The 23503-nt window shown below is 42.5% G+C and overlaps 1 protein-coding gene across 1 annotated transcript in view; it reads right to left on the reverse strand.

Moving 5' to 3' along the window:
• The window catches only part of IREB2 (iron responsive element binding protein 2), a 43155-nt gene that overhangs the window by 8023 nt on the left and 11629 nt on the right, over positions 1-23503 (reverse strand). Inside the window, exons 5-18 of the mRNA XM_020975984.1 lie at positions 23175-23396; positions 19521-19590; positions 19042-19225; positions 17839-17978; positions 15420-15591; positions 12245-12345; positions 9841-9957; positions 9173-9332; positions 7785-7920; positions 5507-5591; positions 4146-4302; positions 3753-3877; positions 1025-1129; positions 783-925 (exon numbers count right to left, since the gene is read on the reverse strand). Coding sequence (XP_020831643.1) covers positions 783-925; positions 1025-1129; positions 3753-3877; positions 4146-4302; positions 5507-5591; positions 7785-7920; positions 9173-9332; positions 9841-9957; positions 12245-12345; positions 15420-15591; positions 17839-17978; positions 19042-19225; positions 19521-19590; positions 23175-23396 — 1917 coding nt within the window. The remainder of the gene's footprint in view (positions 1-782; positions 926-1024; positions 1130-3752; positions 3878-4145; positions 4303-5506; positions 5592-7784; positions 7921-9172; positions 9333-9840; positions 9958-12244; positions 12346-15419; positions 15592-17838; positions 17979-19041; positions 19226-19520; positions 19591-23174; positions 23397-23503) is intronic.

A 23503-nucleotide genomic window follows, 5' to 3' on the forward strand; every position in this document is an offset into this window, starting at 1 on the left:
TGTTTTTATAGACCTAATATCAGAAGTCTAAGAAAGAAATCTTCTGTGCGAAGCACAATAAACTGGTCTTTCTACAGAACAGCTATTTACTTTTCACAAGGCATTTTCAATAAATTCTTTCAATGAATGGTTTAATACACTAAATAAGTAAATCCTTTCTAAGCTAACCAGAATATAGCTCTGCAGTGAGAGTTCTGTGCCTTTCGCCCTGATGCCAAGGCACCTATCAGATGACAAGACAATGTCTACATTATTAATCATTTAAAAGTGAAAGAAGATCTACCTACCCCCAGATTAGGATGTCATGAATGGATGGTTGCTTTCACTATAAATTCCCAAGCATTTATCAGGATGCAGAGGGCCATCACCCTTGATGCCATCTACCCCAAGATGCCCGTGACCAACTTCCTCCAAGTTTGTATGTCATGATCCAAGTAAACACAGTACACAATTCCATGCATTTCTCACAATGATCAGTATTTATTCTGGCAGGGCACATTAAACTAGTCTTTTAAAAGAACAAGATTTAGGGAAAAAAAAGAGGGAAACTGCTATTTTTTTCCCGAGCAGATGTCTATTTAGACAAGGGCTCAATTTAAGTGAGCTACATAGTCAAAAGAATAAACAAGCAACGATCTGACTGGAGGTCTGGCTCTCCTTCGAACCAAGCACACCCACACTCAGGCATGTATGGCTTCTACTGGGAACCAACCCAAATGGAGATGATCTTGGTAGGAAGCAGCCTCACGGCTGGCAAGAAAAGAGCCCTTTTGGATACATACCCTCTGTTTGTGAGATACTTAGCAGCAGCACTACTCCTGGCAATGCTTCCAGCAGGTGATATATGATCAGTTGTGACAGAGTCTCCCAAATAGAGCAAGACATGGGCATTTTCAATGGGCTGCAGTGAAACTGGCTCTTTGGCCTATAAGAGAAGTGATGAAGATGTTTAAAGGTCACAAATAGCATAAACCCCCACTAGACAAACAGCATCATGTTTTAAAGTGTGGAACTGACTACTTACAAGTTTATCAAAAAAGGATGGACATCTAATATAAGTAGATTTCGAATCCCAAGGGAACAAAACAGAATCCGGTGCATCTAAGGAATTCCACCGCTTATTTCCCTTCTGTGAAGAAAAAACGCATTAATACACGGACAAGTTTATGGAGGTCTTTTCCGCGTGCAGCCCCAAAGATGGTGCACAAGAAACCTGGAGTGCCATGGGGAGATGAGACTGTCATGGCACAAGCCAGATGACACGGAGCTGGGAAACGGTACCGAGAAGCAATTCTACTATCCAGAATGTTCACCCAGAAGATCAGACAAAAGATGAGGCAGATCTCTATTTGCTATGGAGCCTGAAAGAGGACATATGTGACATCTACAAACCTTGAAGGGGAGGCGCAGGATAAATAATTAGATCCTTACCAGATCCTGGGATATAAGAACAAAGAGCCACCTCCAAAGGCTGAAGGTGAGTTTTATGACCAAACAAACAAAAACTTGTATATACAGTATGGAGTCAACATTAAAAAAACAAACAAACAAACCCTAAGCCTCCTTACTCCAAAAGGATAAAAATATAAAACAAGTTAAAGAAATATAAGCAGGTTTTGAAAAAAAAATCATGGCTGATAAATTCACAACAAATAATATTAAAAGAGAATTAGCCATGACTGGAGTTATATTATAAAGGATGTCAGCACAGAAAGATATCACCATATCCTTCATTAAATAACTCCAAAGTGGACAGAAAATACATTCTATATTAAAACCAGAATTTAACTAGGCATAGATCAAAATCTCATACCATATACCAAAATAAAGTCAAAATGGGTTCATGATTTAGCTGTAAAGGCTGATACTATAAGCAAACCGGGAGAGCAAGGGATAGTTCACCTATCAGATTTATGGAGAACAGAAGAATTCATGACCAAACAGGAGGCAGAGAACATTAGGAAAAGCAAAATGGATAACTTTGATTACATTCAATCCAAAAGTTTTTGTACAAAGCCAATTCAACCAAGATTAGAAGGAAAGTACAAAATTGGGAAAGAATTTTTACAACTAGTCTCTCTGATAAGGGCCTCATTTCTAAAATGTACAGAGAATTAAGTCAAATTTATAAGAACACAAGCCATTCCCCAATTGATAGATGGTCAAAGGATATGAACAGGCAATTCTCAGATGAAGAAAGTAAAGCCATCTATGGTCATATGAAAAAATGCTCTAATTCACTATTGATTAGAGAAATGCAAATCAAAACAACTCTGAGGTACCACATCACACCTATCAGATTGGCCAATATGACAAAACAGGAAAATGATAACTGCTGGAGAGGATGTGGGAAAATTGGAACACTAATGCATTGTTGGTGGAGCTGTGAAATGATCCAACCATTTTGGAGAGCAATTTAGAATTATGCCCAAAGGGCTACAAAAATGTACATACCCTTTGACCCAGCAATAGCACTTCTAGGGCTATATCCCAGAGAGATGACACAAATGGGAAAAGGACCTACGTGTACAAAAATATTTATAGCAGCTCTTTTAGTGGTGGCAAAAAATTGGAAATTGAGAGGATGCCCGTCAACTGGGGAATGGCTGAACAAGTTGTGGTATATGAATGTAATGGAAAACTATTGTGCTATAAGAAATGGTGAACAGGCTGACTTCAGAAAAACCTGAAAAGACTTGTATGGACTGATGCTGAATGAAATGAGCAGAACCAGGGGAATGTTGTACACAGTAACAGCCATATTGTGCAATATTGATGGACTTAACCCCTCTCAGCAATACAAGGATCTAAGACATCTCCAAATGCCTCATGATGGAAAATGCTATTCACAAGGAAGAAAGAAGTATGGAGTCTGAATGCAGACTGAAGCATACTATTTGCTATTTTTTTTCTTCTGTTGTGTTTCCTCTTTCTGGTGAATCCTCCTATTGGTTCTAATTCTTACTTACAACATCACTAATGTGAAAATATGTTTAATAGGAATGTATATGTATAGCCTATATCAGATTACATGCCATCTTGGGGAGGGAGGGCTGGGAGGGAGAAGGAGAAAAATTTAAAACTCAAAAGTTTATGGAAGTGATTGTTGATAATTCAAAATAAATTACTTTAAAAAAACCTGGAACTTAAAAACCTTTCCATATTAACATATAGTTCCAATTTTAACTCACTGATGCTCTGCAGTATTTTTGAATGTTTAGTTCTTTGACTTTTACTTGGAAATAAATTTACATCTAAAACTCCTAATGCTGGCCACTATTACCTTACTTCACAGCACAGTCCAGCTGAAGTTACTCCAATATAACCAGGGGACTTCTCGCCTCTCTGCTGCTTACTCCATGTCATTCTATATGGCCCCTGAGCACCATTCTCTTTCTTTGGAAGTAAAAATATTAGGAAAGGATCCAGGACTAGGATTCCTTCTGCCCTTTGAGCTCGGCTTCCTGGCTCTCTCAAATCCCCGTCCCCATGTTAATTGAACCTATCTGGACCAGTCTTCTTCATACATCAAGATAATGGCAATTCTTTTCATTAACTAAAGGCAATTAGATTCCTGACAGTCTTGAATCATTTTAAAAGTAGTCATGGCAGATCTGACACTGAAAACATTCCACTCCAAAGGCTCATTTTCTAAATAAAATGCCTTGTGACACAATTCAGAAATCAGAAATCCAGGTACATGACAGAAGAACAGCACACTTATGTTGCACTATTTAAGAGAGCATCCTCACCTCCATTTTTTCTTTTAATTCTTTAAACATAGAGAATATCACATGTTCTTCCTCCACTTTATGAAGCTCCTCTCGATTAGGCCAAATGTCATGTAGGTAGATGTTTCTGCCTTGAGAATCAGTACCTATTTTAAAAGATTTTTAAAAAGTGTTCAACGTAAGCAAAGAATGATAAAACGCTCATTACTTTTCAAAGATAACATATCATTAGCCAAGTAAATAACTGACCTACAGATTGCTGCAGGTTAAGCAACTAAATTTATGGACTAGAGCATCCATGTTAGCTAACATATAAGGATGGAAAGAAAGTAAGTGTACTAGCCAGCTTTTACTCTAATAAAAATGATTCCATTTCAGAGAATAAACACTCCTTTCAGAAAGAAATCAAGTTACCTAAAGGCTCTGTCTGGAAATCTATATTCACTGTTCCTGCAATGGCATAAGCTACTACTAGAGGTGGCGAGGCAAGGTAGTTGGCACGGACACAGTCACAAAGACGACCTTCAAAATTCTTGTTGCCAGATAACACCCCGCAGGCAACTAAGTCACCCTAAAAAAAAAGGGGAAAAAACATTTCATGTCAAGAGAAGAAACAACTCAGATATAAACAAAAGCAAGGAGGAACAAGATAACCCAAACGGGTTCTATTACCAAACAGCAAAAATTGACTGCTCAAAAAGGAACCTTGGAATGACCACAGACATCCGAGAACTTCAGAATTCAGAACCTAAGCGATCACTTAATGCATCCTTTCATTTGACAGCTGAAGGAACTAAGGAGGAGAGAAGGGACTTGTCTCAAACCTGAAGCAGACCTAGATCTCTTGACTCCCAGCCCCAGGTTCTCCCAAACCCTGACAAAGCAGGAGAAAAGAATTACAGACATTGAAAGTGAACACCCATGTCATAGACCCAATGCTTGTTCTCTGGAACAAGAAGCAGTTACAAGGATGTTGAGAGGGATGGAGGTCATGACATACGCCAACTAGTTAAAAGGTCTGGGAGTACCAAACTGGAAGATGACCTGGGAGTATGGACGACATGGTCTCCTCACTGTTTTCAAACTATCTGAAGGGCTATCATGCAACAAGAGGAATTAAAATAATGTCGTTTGTCCCCAGAGGGCAGAAATAGGAACAACAAGTAGAGTCACAGAGCAGGCTGACGCTTGATATGAGCAAAAAATTTTTGAGAAGAAGAAGGAGGAGGGCTCTGACAAAGTGGAAGAGGCTGTGCCAGTACATGGCCCGGATAGCTTCCTTCTCAGTCTGAGACCTTCAACCAAGGCTGGCTGACCACTCCCTGGTACTGTGGAGGGATTCCTCTCAGGCACAGTCTGAGCTAGACAAACTCTACGCCAATTTGAACTCCCTGGTTCTGCAACAACACTTCCAATGGGCTGACTCAGAAGGGAGGCCCCATTACAGAGAGCAATCTCCAAGTACTGATGGGGTAATCAGTTGTGAGGGAATTTCTGTCCAGCCACAGGTTAGACCAAAGCACTGTCTAGGACCTTCTAACTTAGGAACTTGACTTCCCTTCCAGCTATCATCATTTCACCACCAGCAAAAGCTGTCTACCTCCACTACCTCCACTTCATCTCGTGTTTCCATGAGAGTAGTACAGTGACTCTAAAGTATGCTGCAAAATTCTTTCAAGATTATGAAGCTAATTACTAGTTTAATAACTAGAAGGTGTTTAAGGAAATTCTGGGAGCAACTCTGAAACTTGTCTTTGCTAATCCATAAATGTTACCTCTTTTATTGCATTCAGAACAGTTTCTGGCAAGGGAGCTGTATTTCCAACACAGGTCGAACATCCATAACCAACTACTTCAAACCTACACGTAAAAAAAAAAAGGGAAGGATAAGTTATTATATTCCATATTATACTGAGAAAGCACAGATGCACTTTTTTTCATTCTGAACATTTTTTAAGTGAATTCGCTTCATCTGTCACACATTAGACACAGGTTTCATTGGTACTTTCATCTGTGCGCTCTCATCAAGCACCATCTAACCTCAAATCGGCACCAGGACTCAGGAATGGCATTTGAGGGCCACAGAAGCCCACAGCATTTATTGCAGCTGCTGAGGAAGAGGGGACTCCTTTCCTTGACCAGGACAACTGCTCTGCTTGGACCCTTATTCCCATTCACCTCTGGCTCTTCAGGCACATTATCCTCCCAACTGTCCCATCCCACCACCCTGTCCCCATCTCCATTTTCTTTGAAATGATTGGCTCACTACCAGCTGTTGACAGAGACACTTTAGAAAGTCTTCACCTGAATCTTTTGTGCCCTCAGCTATCATCCGTTCACTCTCAGTTTTCACTATTTCCATTTTTCCTCTCATTCCTTTTTCAGCCCTGGTGATCTGGCTTCCAATCTTATGACTCAACTGGAAGTGGTCTTGGAAAAATTGCCAATTATCTCTAAAGTGCCAAATCTCAAGGCCTTTTCCTCAGGCCTCATCTTCCTTGACCAATATGCAGCATTTGACACTGCTGACCAGCCCTTTTCCTCCTAGATTCTTTCTCCTTGTTGGGTTTTCATATCACAAGCCTGTCTTGCTTCTCCTCCCCCCTATCTGAGCACTCTTGGATCTTCTTTCTGTGATTTTTTTTTTAAGGCAATCGGGGTTAAGTAACTTGCCTAGGGTCACACAGCTAGTAAGTGTCAAGTGTTTGGTCTGAGGCCGGATCTGAACTCAGGTCCTCCTGACTTCAGGGCAGGTGCTCTATCCACTGCGCCACCTAGCTGCCCCTCTTGAATCTTCTTGGCTGGATCATTTACACACATCACACTCCCCAGCTGTTGTGTGGGTGCACCCCGAAGCTCTGCCTCGGGCCCTCTTCTCTCTCCTTTAGTTGCTCTCATGATCTCTCAAACGTTTAATGATTATCTTTATGAAAGTGAACATCTCAGATCGATCTATCTATCTATCCATCCATCCATCCATCCATCCATGTATCTATCGTCTTTCTGCTGGGTTCCTGTCCCACGTCACCAGCTGCTTTCTGCACCTTTCTAAGTAAATGCCTCATAGGCATCTCCAATTCATCACGTCGAACATACAACTCATTCACTCTTCTAAACTTCCCTATTTCTGTTAGGGGCACTGTCATCTTTCCACTCACTCAGATTCATAACATAATCATCTTTCCTTGCTCACGTTCTTCCTCAGTGAAGAAGGCGAGACTTCCTTCTTCCCTTACCACTCCCACATCCAACCATTTGCCAAGTGTCGACCAGCATGATACATCTCCCTTTCTGTCTTCTCTCCACTCACAGAACCACTACCTAGTTCAGGCCCTAATCATGCCTCACCTACTCCAGTAAAATGACTTTCTAATTGGTCTCTGTGTCTCAAGAATTATGCCTCTCCAATCCGTCGTCCACATTAAGTGATAAAGCAATATTCCTACTTCTCAATCTATCCAGTCTGCTCTAGCTGTTCCTATCACGTCTATCACGTGCGGCACTGAAGCCTGGCTCTCGCCTACCCTTCCAGCTCCAGAACTCCCTGGTTCAGCCGCAGTGGCCTTCCTGCCATCCCCAGTCCCCCCAGTGCGTGCTTCAGAGTAGAGTGCTGCCATGCCTAGCAGGGAGCGCTCGCCTCCGGCTGCTCAGACCCCGTGCCAGCCTCTGAGAGCCCCCTCCTGATCCTCTGGCTGCCCTTGCTTCCCTAAAATACTTCCTGTTTTCTCGTCTCTACTTAAAGGTGTGTATGTTGCCTCCTCCAATAAAATGTAAGCTCCTTAAGGGCAGGGGCCGTTTCATGCTTGTCTTTGTACTCTCAGCCCAGCCCAGCCCAGCAACCAGCTGGTCATCCATCCTTCATTCTAGAGACTGAGAGTCGCCCCTCATTTAGCTACTGAGACGGGGCCAGATCTAACAGCCCATTTGAGAGCCTGCAAAGTGCTTTTCTCACTAATGAGTGGCAAGGCTGGGATGTGAGCCATGGCCTCCACCTCCCAATTTCCTCCCCTTGGGGCTGTTGACTTACTCTACACTTTGGTAACCATCACTTACCCAAGTTTACTAAGGTATGGTAACACTCCACTTGAACTGAGGTAATGTGTAACCATCCCACTGCCAGGAGATAAGCTTGTTCTGATATAAGGCTTAACCCGGAGACCAGCTTCAACAGCTTTTTTCGCCAACAGACCTACACAAAGTCAACATGTTACATGTTACACCAGTTTTCAAATAACAATAAGCCCCAGGATAAAAAAAGATATTTTAAAAACACCTTGAAGCCTAGTTCACTGCCCCAAGACTCACCAGGTGTAATAAAGTGATCTCTGGCACTGAGAAGGGATAACAGACAACTCTTCTTCTTCAAGGCAGAAGGAGAAGATACAGTAATATCTTTTACTATGTATAAAATAAACCCAAGCCTCCCTCCATTTACTGTAGACATCACCTTCCTCCTCCAGTAAAATCCTATTATTATGCCTCATTGTAAGAGTGTGCTACTGCCCAAGCTCCAACAGCTCCTTCCCCAAGCCAGAAAGACCTTAGACAAACTGTCTGCCTACCAAAGACCAGCCTTGCTGAGCTCAGAAAGGCTCTTCATCAGGTTGGCTTTAAGGTAATTTATTTTAAAACGACAGCGACTTGCTGAAGACTGTTCATCACCAAGTCACAGAGGGACTGAGAGCTGTACTGGGGAGGGAGTTGGCTACACCCACAAAATCATGAAGTTTTGAAGTATGCCAGACTGGCCACTCTAGTTGGTCAATCTTTTCCACTAAAAGTAACCCACAATGTAGTAGACATTAAAAAATAATATTCACAAAAATAATGATAACTCAAGTTTTACACTCAATTACATACAAACATGTTCAGTAAATACTTCACATTTGTCTGGTCTTTCAAACTTTTGGGATGCAGGCACCATTGCTGATGTTTCTTTTGAATAGCTTTACAGTAACGGGGACAGAGTAAACAATTTAAGACTCACTGACTGATTACCATGATTCCAGACTTGAACATGAAATAAAAAACCTAAGACTTACAGTCACTCTATTACTTTTTTTTTTTGGTGAGGCAATTGGTGACTTGCCCAGGGTCACAAGGCTAGCAAGTATCAAGTGTCTGTGGCTTGATTTGAACTCAGGTTCTCCTGACTCCAAGGCTGGAGCTCTATCCACTGCACCACCTAGCTGCCCTCGAGTCACTCTATTTCTCAACAAGCAGGGTGGAGAATCACCGGAACTTTGTTTCCATATAATTAAGCCGAAGTCTGTAACAAAAACTGTCTAAACATATCTTGGAGCCAATCCAAACCTATAAGAAAGCCTCTTGGGGGCGAGGCACCCCATGAGGGATAAAGAACTATCGCTGGTGGTGATGCTCCTGTCGTTCCCCAAGTGGGGAGGAGCACATGGCCCAAGAGAAGCTGGGGAAGGGCATACCTGCAGCAAGCATGACGGATGGGTTGCAGTTGTTGGTACAACTGATCACTGCAGCAATGACAACAGATCCGTGAGATAATTCATACTCAATTCCTTCATACTGAATAGGCACGACATCATTTTGTTTTTCAGCGGCAATCTGAAAGCCTTTAAATCCAACCTGCACAAAATTATACAAATACATTACCTCCCTTCGCCCTTCTCCACAACACAGTAAGTTTTATCTCCCACCACCTCCCCATCATCTAACCAACACCAAGTACGTACAATTGGAAGGAGACAGCTTTCTACAAGTGAGTCAATTTTCAAATTATCCTTGTTAAGGTTACCCAACAATCAGCTGCCTCCCATTTTCAGACTAAGGGCGCAGAAGACACTCATATAACCCTCCCACCACGGGAATCTCAGAGCAGTCATAAAAGTCTAAAAAAAGAGGCTGTAGAATAGGGCTAGAAAAGCCATCAGGGAAAGTGCTGCCACTCCCCCTGCGAGCCTGGGGACAGCTGATCAAAAGAAATGGCTCAGCTGGGTTACTGGCGAAAGAGGCAAGCAGTATTTGGTTACTTATATTCCTATTATACAAGATACTGGTGTGCTAAGTATATTACCTTTCTGCAACATTTTGCACTATTTAATGAGCATGGAAAGTACAACCTGAAATGATTTACCTTTTCATTTAGGCAAGCTTGGAAATCACTTTTCATATCACTCACAGCCACTCGATCCTGGGGCCTCTTTGGACCACTGACAGATGGAATTATAGAGTTCAGATTAATCTGTATTATCTAGGAGAGGAAAAAGAATTAGTATTCATAGCTGCAGTCTCCAGTGTGTAGAGTACCATCTATCTTAGCAGTCTAAGTCCATCCATATGATCATATTTTTAAAACTCGAGAGTCCAATTTTAATTAACTTTCATATTGGGCTTGAACATTGTGCTAAAAGCAGAGCAGAATCTTATGCAGTCCTCCCCAGGAGTGGCTCTGTGCATTCAGTAACCCAAAGTTCGGATGACCCTCTGCTGACACCTCACGATAGTAGCAGCTTATTTTTGTGTAAATGTATTCTTGGGTTCAATATGAAAGGTTCATGCGAACATCTGACTTTGCTGAATTTTCCTTTGGGATACAATAAAAACTAATGCAGGGATAGATTAAATTTAACAAAGTCAAATGTGTCATAAATTAGCAATGGTTCTCCTTATGTTGGTATATACTACCCTTCCTTCCCACCATAGGATCACAGGATCTGAAGAGCTACAAGGGATCTGGGAGGTCACACAATCAATCAGGTTGTCTAGTGCCATTTCCCACCCATGTAGGAACTCTCCTTTTCATAACATCCCTCACTGCTGAATTACTACTTCAGAGGAGCTCAGGTGATTGTTGGAAGTCTCCATTTTAAAAAAGTTCTTCCTTACACAATGAGCCAAAAGTTGTTTCACTGCAACAGGATTAGTCATAGAAATCATGGAGCCAGGGCTAGAAGGATTAATTGTGGTTCTGCCTCTAGAGATACAGAGATTCTAAACTCCTCACTGACAGGACAGCCTTTTAGATATCGGAAGCCAAGTGTCACGTCCAATCCAAGCCTTCTCTTCTTGAAGCTAAACGTCCCCAGTTCTTTCCACTGTTTCTCAAGAGACGTAAGCTCTCCACCCCTTAAGAGCCTGGTTCCAGACTCATTGCATAGTCAACATCCTTCCTAAAACGTGGTACCCAGAACTGAACTCAACCCACCAGATATCTGACCAACACAGAGAACAAAGGCAATTCAATATTTCCCAAATGCATCTGTTTCTTTCAGGAGTCACAAAAGACATTAATAGTTAAAACATAGCTTGTAGTCAAGGAAACTTTGAGACCTTTTCCTACATCAGCTGCCATCAAGCCAGGTCTCCCCCATCTTGTACTTGTGTAATTGATTTTGTAACAACAAATGAATAACATGTATACACATTAAATTTCCATCATGTTAGCTTTGGCCTGTCAAGACATTTTTGAATCTTAACTCTGATATCCAACGAACTCAGCTTTGTTATAACAATAAATATGGCAAACATTTCCTTCCAGGTCTTTTTATCAGTTGTTGGTTAAAGTTGACAAGCCTGAATATTGGACTGTGGAATTCCATTAGGGAACATACTCCCACCCCATATTAATACGTGGGTCCATTAGCCAACGTCTTGTTGGTATGGGTGCACCTAACTAGACTATTATTCCCCTCACACTTCTTCATCTTGGCCACATGTGAAAGACAACCAGAGCTATCAGCCCTGGAAGTTCTAGAGGAACTCTATGATCTATTTATTTAGTTCCTAATTTGGAATAAAGGACTTATTATTTGGAATAGCTACTACTTAGCAGGGGAGAAGAAATGAGAATCATGGAAGTTTTAAGACAGAAGAGACCAGATGACCTGACTGATAGTCTGACCACTCAGATTCCTTGTAGCCCTTCAGGTGCCTATGACTCTGGGGCAACGCACTGAAAGGAGGTGGGAAGGAAGGGAAGCAAAGGGAAGCAGGCCTCCAGATAGGCCCAAGGAATACTCAGTGACCAGAGGCCCCTGGACTGCTCTCAATATACCAATGTAAGAAGAACCACTGCTAATTTATGACACATTTGACTTTATTCAATTAAATCTATCCCTGCATTAGTTTTTGTTTTATCCTAAAGGAAAGTTCAAAGTTGGATGCTGTCAAGAATCTTTCGCATCTCAAACAAGAAATAACGATTCTCCCAATAAATCCTAGTTTTTAAGACATGAAAGTTGATATAGATTTCTTCCTACTACTTAACATATATTTTGGAGTGGGAAATCTACCTTTTGTGAGTAGAACAGAGTCATTTATATATGCTAACTGCTAAGAAATGACGAAATCAGTTTAAACACTAAAAGAAACCACTATAATCAAAGTCTATTTCTAATACAAAACCACAATGACTATTCCAAGGTACTGTGAAGTAGAAGGGCACAAGCAACAAGTGCTCCCTAAGCGGTCTCTCGGTGCCAGGCCCTGCGCTTGGCCCTGGGGACCCCAAATGTGAGCCACCAACTGTCCCGTCATACCTGAGAATACTCAGGCTCTGCTGGAGAATCCTGGTCACTTCTAAACAACTTCACAGCTTTAAGGTACGTTTCCATTGATGCAATCTTGTCTTTGTCAAAACCTGATGCGGAGGGGAAAAAAGGTTTTGTGAGGAGTAATTGTTTGAGGGAGGGAGGAAGATCACTTATTACTAAAACGAAGCCTCAACACTGAAACGTCTACAACGCAGCTCTTGACAGATCCTGAAACTGGATAAATTGTGTACTTCACAAAAATTCTCCCAAACGTGTTGTCAAAAACACATCGATGGTCTTTCCATTCTCTTGCCAGGTCAGATAGATTTGCAATGATCTCATTTCCCTGGATTCTCCGCCCCAGCTATGCCTGCGGCTCCTATGAACGTCACCTCAATCGTCATTTATTACCCAAGGGTCCACCACATGCTGAGCACTTGCAACATGCAGGGAACGGAGACCAGCCCAAACCATCCCTGCCCCCTCACAGATAAACATGACACAGTGTGAGGGACAAGAAGAGATTTTACTCGGGCTTCAAGAATATTAGAGGAAGGGATCAGAAGGCCACATGGAGACAGTACCTGGGAAAAGACTTGAGAGAAGAGGAGACATGTGAAAAATAGAGAGGGGATTCCTCTTCCAGACCTGGGAATTGGGCTGTGTGAAAACAAGGAGAAAGGCGATGACAACACCTCAAGTTTGAGGAAAAGCTCAGAACCAATACAAGTGAGGCCTGAATTAGATTACAGAGGACCCTGAAGACCAGGGGGAGAGCCTGTCTTCTGTCCTGGGGTAATGAGGAACCAGCAAAGATTCTGGAGCTGGAAAGTGATAAGTACAGATCTGTACTTTAGGAAGATGATTTTGGTAGCTGCGTAGAAGATGGATCAGAAGCAACATACCCGATTAAAGGAAAGGGGGAGAACAAGCATTTATTAAGCACCTACTACGTGCCAGGCACTGGGCTAAGCTAATTTACAATTGTTATCTCATTTGATTTTTCACAACAACGCTGCAAGGTAGGTGTTATTATTATCCTCCTTTTAGAGTTGAGAAACTGAGGCAAATAAAGATTAAGTAACCTGGCCAGGGTCCCACAGTCAGTAAATGTCTAAAGTCAGATCTGAACTCGGGTCTTCTCGACTCCAGGCCCAATACTCTATCCACCATGACACCTAGCTGCTGTTTCAATATAGACTAGGTTAAAAAAAAAGTTCAATAAAGGCTTGAACTAAGGCGGTGGCCCCATAAGTGATGAAAAAACATATTTAGGAACAGTTCAGGAGCAGAATCCACAAGACGTGACAAGTGACTGGACAGGAGAAGATGGCGGTAGCCGCCACGGAAGGGAGTTATATCTTGTATATGGAGAGGATATGATTGGGGAACAAACCTTTGGAGATATCGAGGAGGCAAAATGAAGCAGAATCAGGCCACAGAGGTTGGAGGTTGGGTCACACAGGCAGCAGAACCCAGAGAGCTCAGTCATGGAAGTTACAAGAAGCAGTATCCAGGAAAAGGCATGGTTAAGAGCGCCCAACACTGACACAAGGCCAAGAAAGACGGAAACTGGGAAAAGGAGACCCAGCTGGTTATGACGAATGCAGCAGTAACCTCTGGGAAAGCAGCTTTTCGAAAAGTGGGCTTTAGGCACACTGAAAGGACGTGAGAAGCGAGGGAGCACGGTGAACATGGAGGCAGCATGTGTAAACTGGTCTTTCCAGATGTTCAGCAGAGGAAGGAGGGAGATGCTGGGCAGTAACTCAACGAGGACGTTTGTAAGCAGCACCCTTGGCTACTGCAATGGTCCAGGGACAAGGTAACAGAGGCCTGCCCCAGGCTGGTAGCCATGTCAGAGAAGGGGTGTGGACAGGAGATATTGCTGACAATAAAACCAAAATTGGCCAACAGGGGTGAGAGTGCACGATTGAAGCCGCCACCCAGATTCTGGGACTGGGGGACTGGAGAGGATGGTGTGGTACCTGACAGTGACAGAGAACTCAGGAAGAGGGAGGGTAAAGAGGTCAGTCTTGGCTGAGCCGAGTGTAAGATGTCCTTTAGGCAGCTGGAGATGTGAGGCTGGAGGTCAGGGGAGAGGTTAGGGCCAGAACAGCAACAACATGGAGCAGACCGAAGCAAACTGACAGAAATGGGACTGAGCCAAGGTTAGGAAACAGGTCCATGGAGCCTCATTTCCTACTTCTTTCCCTGACTCACTTGAAGTTCTAGTCAATTTGGCTCCTCACCCTTATCCTGCCTTTTCCCACAATCCTCCACATGGATGGAGGCTGCTGTCCACTGTACTCCCTCCTCATCTCTGCTTGCTGAAATCCTCTGCCTTCCAAGAACCAGTTAGCATGTCGCCACCTCCTTGAAGCCTTCCCTGATGGCCCCAGTTCAAAGTGGTCTTTTCTCGCTGAATCCAACTTCTGCAATTAGACTGTAATGTCACAGAGGGAGGGGACTGTCACTTTTCATCTCTCTCTTCCCAGCACAGTAGCTTGTTTACAGTAGGCACTAGTAAGTGTGTTTAACAAGAGGAGAGGCATGGGTTTAGTGGAAAGAGCCTTGGATTTTCAGGCCAGAAACCTGAGTATATTCACACTGTATGGGATTGTCAGCGACTCTTCTCTGCATTTCACTGTAAACTGAGGGGGTCAAACTATCCCCTTCAAAGGACTCTTTTCTAAAGTCCCCGTCGAGTCCTAGGAAGGAGCGGCACGGGCTCTGACGAGGTGCAGCCGGATGGGCGGCCCAAGGCGGGCAGCTGTGCAGCAGGGAGGAGCACAGAGGATCTCTTAGAATGAATGTGGCCTGCAGCTGGCCTCAGCTCTCAGCCCAAGAGTAAGAGGCATGAGATTGTTTCAGCAGCTTCTAAACCCTCTGGTTTGGAGGACTCTCATTCCCACTGAGGAGTGGAGAAGAGCCTGCTGTGTGGGGTCTGGCTTCCTTAAACTGCTCGACCTAGAGCCAGCCCTGGAAGGGCAGAAGGAAAAGGGCTGGAGAACAGCACTTTGGAGGGATGACCCTTCACAAAGTTCTGGGGAATGGGTCAAAGGTGTCTCTTAGCTTGAGGCCTCAGCACCGGAAGACCCCTGGGCCCCCTCCAGAGTGCATGTCTGACCAACATTATAAAACCCATCAAGCATCACTGTCTGTTACCTCAAGGCCTTCTTACCTGTATGTTCTAAGTGTTTTAGTGTCACATTATCAACAGGGAAAAAGCTCAGAATAGCACCGTATTCAGGACACATGTTTGCTATTGTGGTTCGGTCGGTCACCGAGAGCTGAGCGACGCCACTCCCAAAGAACTCAACAAACTTTCCAGCCACTCCTGCTTGTCTGAGGTGCTGCACGGAGGAATGCACAGAGAGCAGAGTTATTCCCTACGGCCGAAGTGTCGGACCCACAGACAATCACCACCAAGAGAGCAAGTTCTTCAGGCCCACGGGAGACGAGGTCCTGCTGTGGGTAACCGACAATCTACGAAGCGCATTTCAGCCATCGCAGGCTACAAACCCGTTAGCACAGAAAAGTCTTCATAATGAGCAGCAGTTCAAATCTTAAAGACCCAACCACTTCCTGGGTTACAGAAGTCAACCAAGCACAATGAGAGCATTTAGTGCAGGCCCTCATCCCAATGATGTAACTGAGTTCAACAGGAGGTTCTGACTTTGTCAGCTGGAACACCAGGACCTGACCCTCGCCCAACCAGTGCAATTGTCTCCAGGGCAGGCAACGGAAAAGCTCCGCTTGACCAACACTCCCCTACCAGACGTACAATCATCAAAGGCAAAGAAGAGCTACAGCAGGAATTCCTTACACTTCACAGGCTTTCAAGCTTTCTAAGATCTTTTCTGACTAGTCACGAGGCAGACAGTCGGAGCCGTCCCATCCCCATCTCACAGACCAGGAAAACCTGAGGCTTAAAGCAGAGAAGAGGCCTGCCCAGAACAGAGTTATGGTAGGAACTTTTCTCCAAGGGCCCCATCTCTTTCACTACTGAAAACAAACCACTGAATCACAGAAGGGTTAAGAGTCAGAAGGAGCCCTTATGATCAGATCCCCTTCTCCTGTCCTCCCCTTTTATAGAAAAGGGGATGTGGAGCCTAGAAGTGACTTTAGGAAACCAAATATTTGTGATACGCTTCCAGGTAGTTAACAGAGGAAGACTTGTTTTTGTCATGTGATAAATAAAAGTGCTCAAATGGCCTTCTTGAAAAACAAAAGACAAGTAATGCTAAAAGGCCACTGATTAAAAAGGACTTGGGAAGAAACAACAAAAGAAAGATATAAACCAACCAGTGGACCTGATCATCAAAACCAAATTAAAACAATGCTATACCAAATGGCTCTAAAAAGGAATACTTATTTTTAGGGCTGGATACAGGAGGCTGAGGGGCGGTATCTCAGATTTTCTCTGAAACCTAATGGATTCTTCCTTTTCTACTAGAAATGTCCTCACAAGCCTCAAGCTAGCCTCTATTATCTTTTGAGACGTTATGCTTTATCAATCATTTCTCTAGCTTGTCAACCTGTCGCCTAATCAGGGAACAGGGCAATACTGATGGTGGGAAATCATCCTTTTCTGCTCCCCTGTGGGATGCCCTAGAGGCACTCCCGGGTGGCTATCAAAGATTCATTCAACTAACAAAGTAGAACTGGTTCACTGGCCACCTGCCACCATTGTGCTTTTAGGATCAAAAATTGTCAAGGTTCAGTTAAAAACGAAAAGTGAAAAATGAAAAATTCGGAAAATTGAAGCTAGAAGGAAACAGCTGTCTCCCATTTATTTATCAACCTACCCAATGTGAAACACACACACACACACCCCCTCCCCCTCTTTCCTTGTAGGACCTTGGCCACTCACAAGCTTTGTGGGCTGGATAAGACAAGCTCCAAAGCCTCTGAGCTGACAAAATGGCTGAGCTGACCAAGAAAAAGACGGACAGTGCTTCCACGCTGCCAAGCTCCTGGTAGAAGGGAGAGATCCCTCTGCTAAGATAGGCTGGCATGCACCTAGGTCTCAGAGAGGGACTTGGGGCCTGAGAAGTCAAGTGACCATTGGGGCCAAACCGGCAACACGCTGATGAAGGAGACTGACTCCGAGGCCAGTAATGCCCACTACTCCCTGCTGCTTCTCCGACTGAATAAAATTAAAGGGCCAATTATCAAATTAGGTAGGAGAGATCTAGTTTAGCCTTTTCTCTATAAAGGCATTTATAGCTAACAATTTTACTCAAGGCCCTGAGCTGACAAATACTGCCCTTTCAACACTTTAATGACCTCTGATTTAGGCAGGGACACTGAGGGACACAAATTCTCCTGCTCGGACTTAGCAGACTGGCTCCTAGAGTTGCTTTGGCTGAAAAATTCATCCCTTTGTGGCGATCCCAGTAGCAAAGCTGTTCCTCAGCCCCTCAGCAGGCCTGTCCCAGTCAGCAGGACAGGTCAGTTTACATTCCACTGGCTTGTCCTTCCAGAAGTTACCTCCATGTCAGGACAAAGCAGAGCAGGGCTCTGGAGAAGGCAGGTGACAAAACTCTCCTAGAAATAAAATTAGCAAGGCTGTCTACTGAAATAGTATTTTAACTTACCTTTGTAATACCAAGAACCACATCTATGGATGTTGCCAAAGAACTTGACGACCCAATTAATTCACACCCGACCACCTCTGGCAAAGTAAGAGAGACTGGGAGACCGAGCATGACTGCTTCTGTCTCGATGCCACCAACTCCTAAGAAACAGATTAAAATTCACCTATCAGCATGCACACTGTATTTGGAAACAATGATGCCTGCGTTTTCTTTATGTCACCTCACACAAACTGTCATAAGAGATACCCCAACAGTGCTCTTTGTAGGAGGTACTGGACAAGGAGTGCCAATGCCCAGTTCGACCCCTGAAGCGGTCATTATCCAAAAGTCAGCCTGCTAAGAGTATTACAATTTGAGACGGGTAAACTCCTTCAAAGCAGTAAGAGACAGAACAGCTAAGTCCTCTCACCTTTACACATGAGGAGTCTGGGGGCTTGCTGGGGTAGGAGTGGGGTGAATCACATGAGCTTCACACTAACAGACATTTGGGGAAGAGCCACTGAGTCCTACTGTCTCCTGACTCCTGTGGCAGGGATTATGGGATCATTTACCACCCTGACACTGTGAGTTCACCCACCAAAACAGAGTCACGTGTTTCTCTATCCTTGACCTAGACATTCTTTTGTGACAGCCAACTCCCTTGAGCAGGGTAAGGAGCAGCCAGCCAGGAGCTGTGCAAGAATCAAAGAGCTCACCCGTGCTGAAGCTCTCACTCCCTCTGGGGCCATGCTGGCTTCTCCACAACTCCCACTCAATGCACCCTCCCACAGTGAGTGAGTTTCCCGGGGCCAAATTGAGAGAAAACCAAGATGGCCTACACTATGGGTCTGTGTGGTGAAGGAAGAGCTACAAGCTTCATCAACATTTCATAACGCCAGTGACGGGGTCATCTGTGATACATGGAATTTGGGCTGCCTTTCTGACTCATCAGTGATTGCAAAGACTATAGCTTTAAAAAGCAGTGTGACCTAAAATGACAACTTTTAAGGCTGCATCTTTATCAGATATGCCTGACCTAGGCATCTGCATACCTCTCTGGTTAACAGGCAGCAGGAAAAGAAGAGACACAGTGATGATGCTCCTTTTAAAGCTGGTCACTTCTAGACTAAATGAGAGAATCAATTTTTACTTAAGAAATAACTAAACAAGAAATAACAGTAGCACCTAGGCTAGTTGCAACAAACAGGCCGCGTCATTACTTACCCCACCCCAGGATGCCCAAGCCATTCACCATCGTTATATGAGAATCTGTTCCAACCACACTGTCTGGGAAGAATACATTCTCTCCTTCAAACACCACTCTCGACAAATACTCCAAATTTACTTGATGGGCCATTCCAGTTCCAGGGGGAATTAGAGTCACATTCTTAAAAACTTTTGAACTCCACTATATTATTTACAAATTAAAAAATGGAGATGTTAGTTCATACATGTAGCAATTTGTGATTATTTCATAATTATGCATAAATCAACATTTAAGGAGGTAATGCCCAATTTAAGGTCTCTACAAGACAACAAAATATGAAAATGTTAACCTTACAAAATAAACTTTGAAGAAAAAAATAACTTCAACTATGTCACAAAGAAAAGAAAAATGCTCAATATATTCCTGATGGATGAAATCTTTTGTTATTTTGCAAATCTCCATGCAAGTGTTTTAGTTCCTCCAATGATTTACATACCTTGAAAAATTGGAGCCTCTCTCGATTTCTGCCAAATTCTACCTCTTGGTTTTTTAACACTGTTTCAGGCCTACAGAGGAAACCAGCCAATATTAAACTTATTTACTGTTACACAAAACAAGCACTGTTTTTTCTTTTAAATCCACCCCTCCCACCTCCACCCCATAAATCCTTAGGATTTACTGGAGTTCTCACAATTCGATGATTTTATTTTGCAACCATGAAAAAACATTCCTCTTAAGCCAGAGGATGGGGATTTTGTCATCTTATAATATCAAATGAGATAGCAAATGTTAAACCCTTTGACAAGCCTACATAAATATTAGCTATTACTGTTATCTGCTCACGTTCCTGCTAGGCCCTCAAACCTAATCAACACTAGGAGAAATTTGGGGAAATTCACTTTCATTTGTTTTACAGTTTAGAGGAAACCAAGATAAAGCATATGAGAGGCTTTGGTGGGCCTTGCTTTAGAAGGGAATCAACAATCAATAAACAAACACCTTTAACACTTATCAAGTGTCACTACTATGTTAGGCCCTGGGAACAGAAACAAATATAATGGTGCCATGGTGACCCTTGCCTTAAAGGAGCTTAGGTGAAGAAGACAGATGATTAAAAGTGAGTTCAGAAACCAACACATAAATTTCCAACCGCTTGACCAGGAGTGTAGACATGGACTCCTCCAAAATGGCAGCTTTCTTCTGCTACTCCTCTATCAACCCTTATGCCACAGAAATTTACAAGTACACTTCATACACTGCCATTTTACATTACGGCAACCGACATATTACCACCAAATCCTGCCATATCATCACAAAACCTAGCTAGAACAATATTCAGACCCAGACAAAAAGGTCATGTGTGAACCCCCAAAGCTTTAGCTCTCCAGGCCCTCCAACTAATGTTTCCATCATCACATTTTCACCACAGGAAATACCTGCATTTTATATGGTCTAATCAGCATATTATACAAAAGTGTTAAGTACTCAAGTCCTAAGGAAGAAGAAATCATTAGAAATCGTTTTCTTCCCCAAAACAACCATTATCATAAGGTTAATGTTGGAAGTTACTTACTTCAATCAAGGTGAAATTATGAAGAAAACCTATTTTCAGTAGCCAGTTGATAATTAACTAGTGACTATATCCTCAATGATAAACCATACAATTAAGGTATAATAACTATCACCTAGGCAACATCAGTTCTTAATAGCATTTTCCCAACCTGGATTCTCTGAACAATACATTGACCTGCAATCACTCGAACCCATATGAGTTTTTACCCTATGGGAGATTGTAGGGAAGAGACAATCTTCCTAGACACTCAAATTCAGTGTCTTAACTCTGTAATAAATGTGTGAATTAAATCTTATTTTTTAAAGTAGGCAGCAGTAATTCCAAATGTGGAGTTCATACTATTATTCCCTTACTTTTTGCCAGATTCTGTATCTATCATGGAAATTCTAATGAATTTGTAAGAAAGGCTGGAATTTAAGAATATCTTGAAGGGTCAAGCTGCATCAGTTGACATAGCAAATTTTTTTTAATCCACAAGGCAAAGAAAATAGAGGTCCAAGTGAAAATTTTTGTTTCACAGTGAAATTGTAATAAAATGTTTGCCTCAACAGTTGTGGCTGGTCGTTCTTGTATTCATGAACATATAAGATGCTACTTTGCTTTCACGTAGCAGTGGGGAGGACTGTAACCCTTTTTGAGTTCCATTATTTAAAAGTCAAGTCCAAAAGAAATACTAGTACTAAAAAAATAGCAAGCAACTCTCCTCTCACTACTTCAAAAGGATTCCACATTCTGCCAGCTTGAAGTGAATTCAGAGCATTAGCAAAAAAAAGAATCAATGCATTCTTATATCATCTTCCCTTTTAGATTAGCTTCTGCATAGGAAGACATGTTATATTTCAAAGTTGACAGCCATCTAATTAGTCAGGATGACATGAGTGGCTACAAAATTAGATGGCTATTAAAAGATTTATAGATTATATGGAATTCTGGGAAAGGGCAGGTGAGGGCTCTATAGATTGTCACTTATAAACTAGACAGAAATACTAGAGTTCAATAACAAATCAAGATGCTGTGTATGAAGGCCAGAGGAAAATGCACAGGTTGCTTGAATCCTTTTGGAATTCTTTTTAAATGTTTTATCTTCAAAAGGAAAGAAATTCAAGCTCTAAGCAAGAATATCAGCCATCTCCATCACTAAAAGGAACTGTACTTTATTTTCATTATGTTTATTACAATGATTTTCATGTCTCAAAAAAATTATTTAGGGCAACTTCAGAATCAATCAGGGATCCATGCCCAAGACTTGCTTTGAAAAATGACAAACTTGAAGAAAATGTTATGGCTCTACCAGTGCTTCAAAAGAAGCAACTCTACTTGGAAGGATTTATCGGGGAAAGTGATGCAATCTTTAGTTCCCTAAAAATTATTTACCATCAAAATGTAAACTAAAATACTTATAATCAAATGTCTTCTGGAAGACTAAGACAGAGGAGGATCCAAAAAAAGGAGTCCAAGCCTTGAGGCCAGCTTCTAATTCCAGCCCCAGCACCTACTCCTAGAGGACCCTGGGCAACAAGATAACTTCGCTGACGCTTAGTTTTCTCACCTACCAAGCCAAGTGTAACACAACAGTTCTGAGGAAAATGTTGTCTAAAACTCAAAGTTCTCTGTCAATGTCACTGACAGAGCCAAGCTACCACAATTAAAGCAGCTTACCGCAGCTCAGATAACCTGTGAAAGCTCCCAGTGACCAAAAAGGAAATATATTTTCTGTAGTAAATAAGTTTTTGTAGTTAAATCAAATTCATAACCTGAGTTTACACAAAATCTTTTCCCAAGCTGAGCTCATGATCATTCCCTGTCTAGATGGCAATAAGCCATTTATTTCAGTGAGCACTTAGAAGTCATTGCAAAATTCTGGAGCTGGTGGGGACCCTGAAGCTACTCTCACTGTAAAGATGGGGGAGCCGTCTCTGAGAGGGCAAGTGAAGAGCCCAAGGCCACCTGAACAGCATGTCTAAATGGATTCTCTTGCCCGCCAACACCTGGCAGGTGACAGGCCAGATTCGTAGGTTCTAAGCCATTTCCTGGCTGTTTGGACCTCTAGACCAATTGGGCAATGCCCGTTGGCAAACATTCTGAGTCCCCTAACTTCACTTAGTGGTGTCCCTCCAAGACTAGCTGAAGCCTACTCCTGGACCCCATTATTTAGGGGAAGTTAATTTTTTACTAAGATTTACATAAGGCTTTCAAGTTCTTCAATTACCTTTCCTTGAAAGAGGAGAGGGAAGAACATGTGAATCAGTTTGCCTCATTAGTAAAAATCAACAGAATAGAGTTTCCTTGGTGCTTTTAAGCAATTCTCAAAACTGTATGGCTTTCACCCTTTGATAACAAATTTGATTGCTTTGATAACAATGTTTCCCTCATTCTTCAAACTGTCATCACCAAGAAAAATAAAAATATTGTTGGAAGGTCATTTCAAACACACACAAACACTCAATACTACCACTACTATAGGCTAGTAACCTTTAATATTAATCATATTTTGCTTTTTTTAAAAAAAAGATGTCATTTCCACTGGAAAAAAAAACAATCTAGCACTAGTAAATAGCAATAAGAATAGGTTCATACTCAGGCACTGGTTGTAAATGAAAAGGACACAGCAGAGGCGTGTTCTCAATCTGCGCAGAAAATTTTCCTGAGTTGCGGCCCAGTTCTCCAGTATCACATGGCCCTAGGCAGACAGTCTGGCCTCTGCAAGAGACTTTTCGAGGCTGGACTTTAAGTGGAGAAAGTTTGCCTGTTGTTTTCTGCAGGTCACCACCTCCCGGATTTGGAGCATTTTGTATTGCACTATTATTCCAAAAAGAAAAAAACAGTCCATAAAGCACAACTGTTGTATAAAAGTAGAATAAACTTAGCTTGCCAAAATAACTGACGTGAAGTTCAAGAAAAGACTT

This window comes from Phascolarctos cinereus, unplaced genomic scaffold (genome assembly GCF_003287225.1).
Source record: "Phascolarctos cinereus isolate Bilbo 61053 unplaced genomic scaffold, phaCin_HiC Scaffold_3;HRSCAF=262, whole genome shotgun sequence".
NCBI classification, from domain to species: Eukaryota; Metazoa; Chordata; class Mammalia; order Diprotodontia; family Phascolarctidae; genus Phascolarctos; species Phascolarctos cinereus.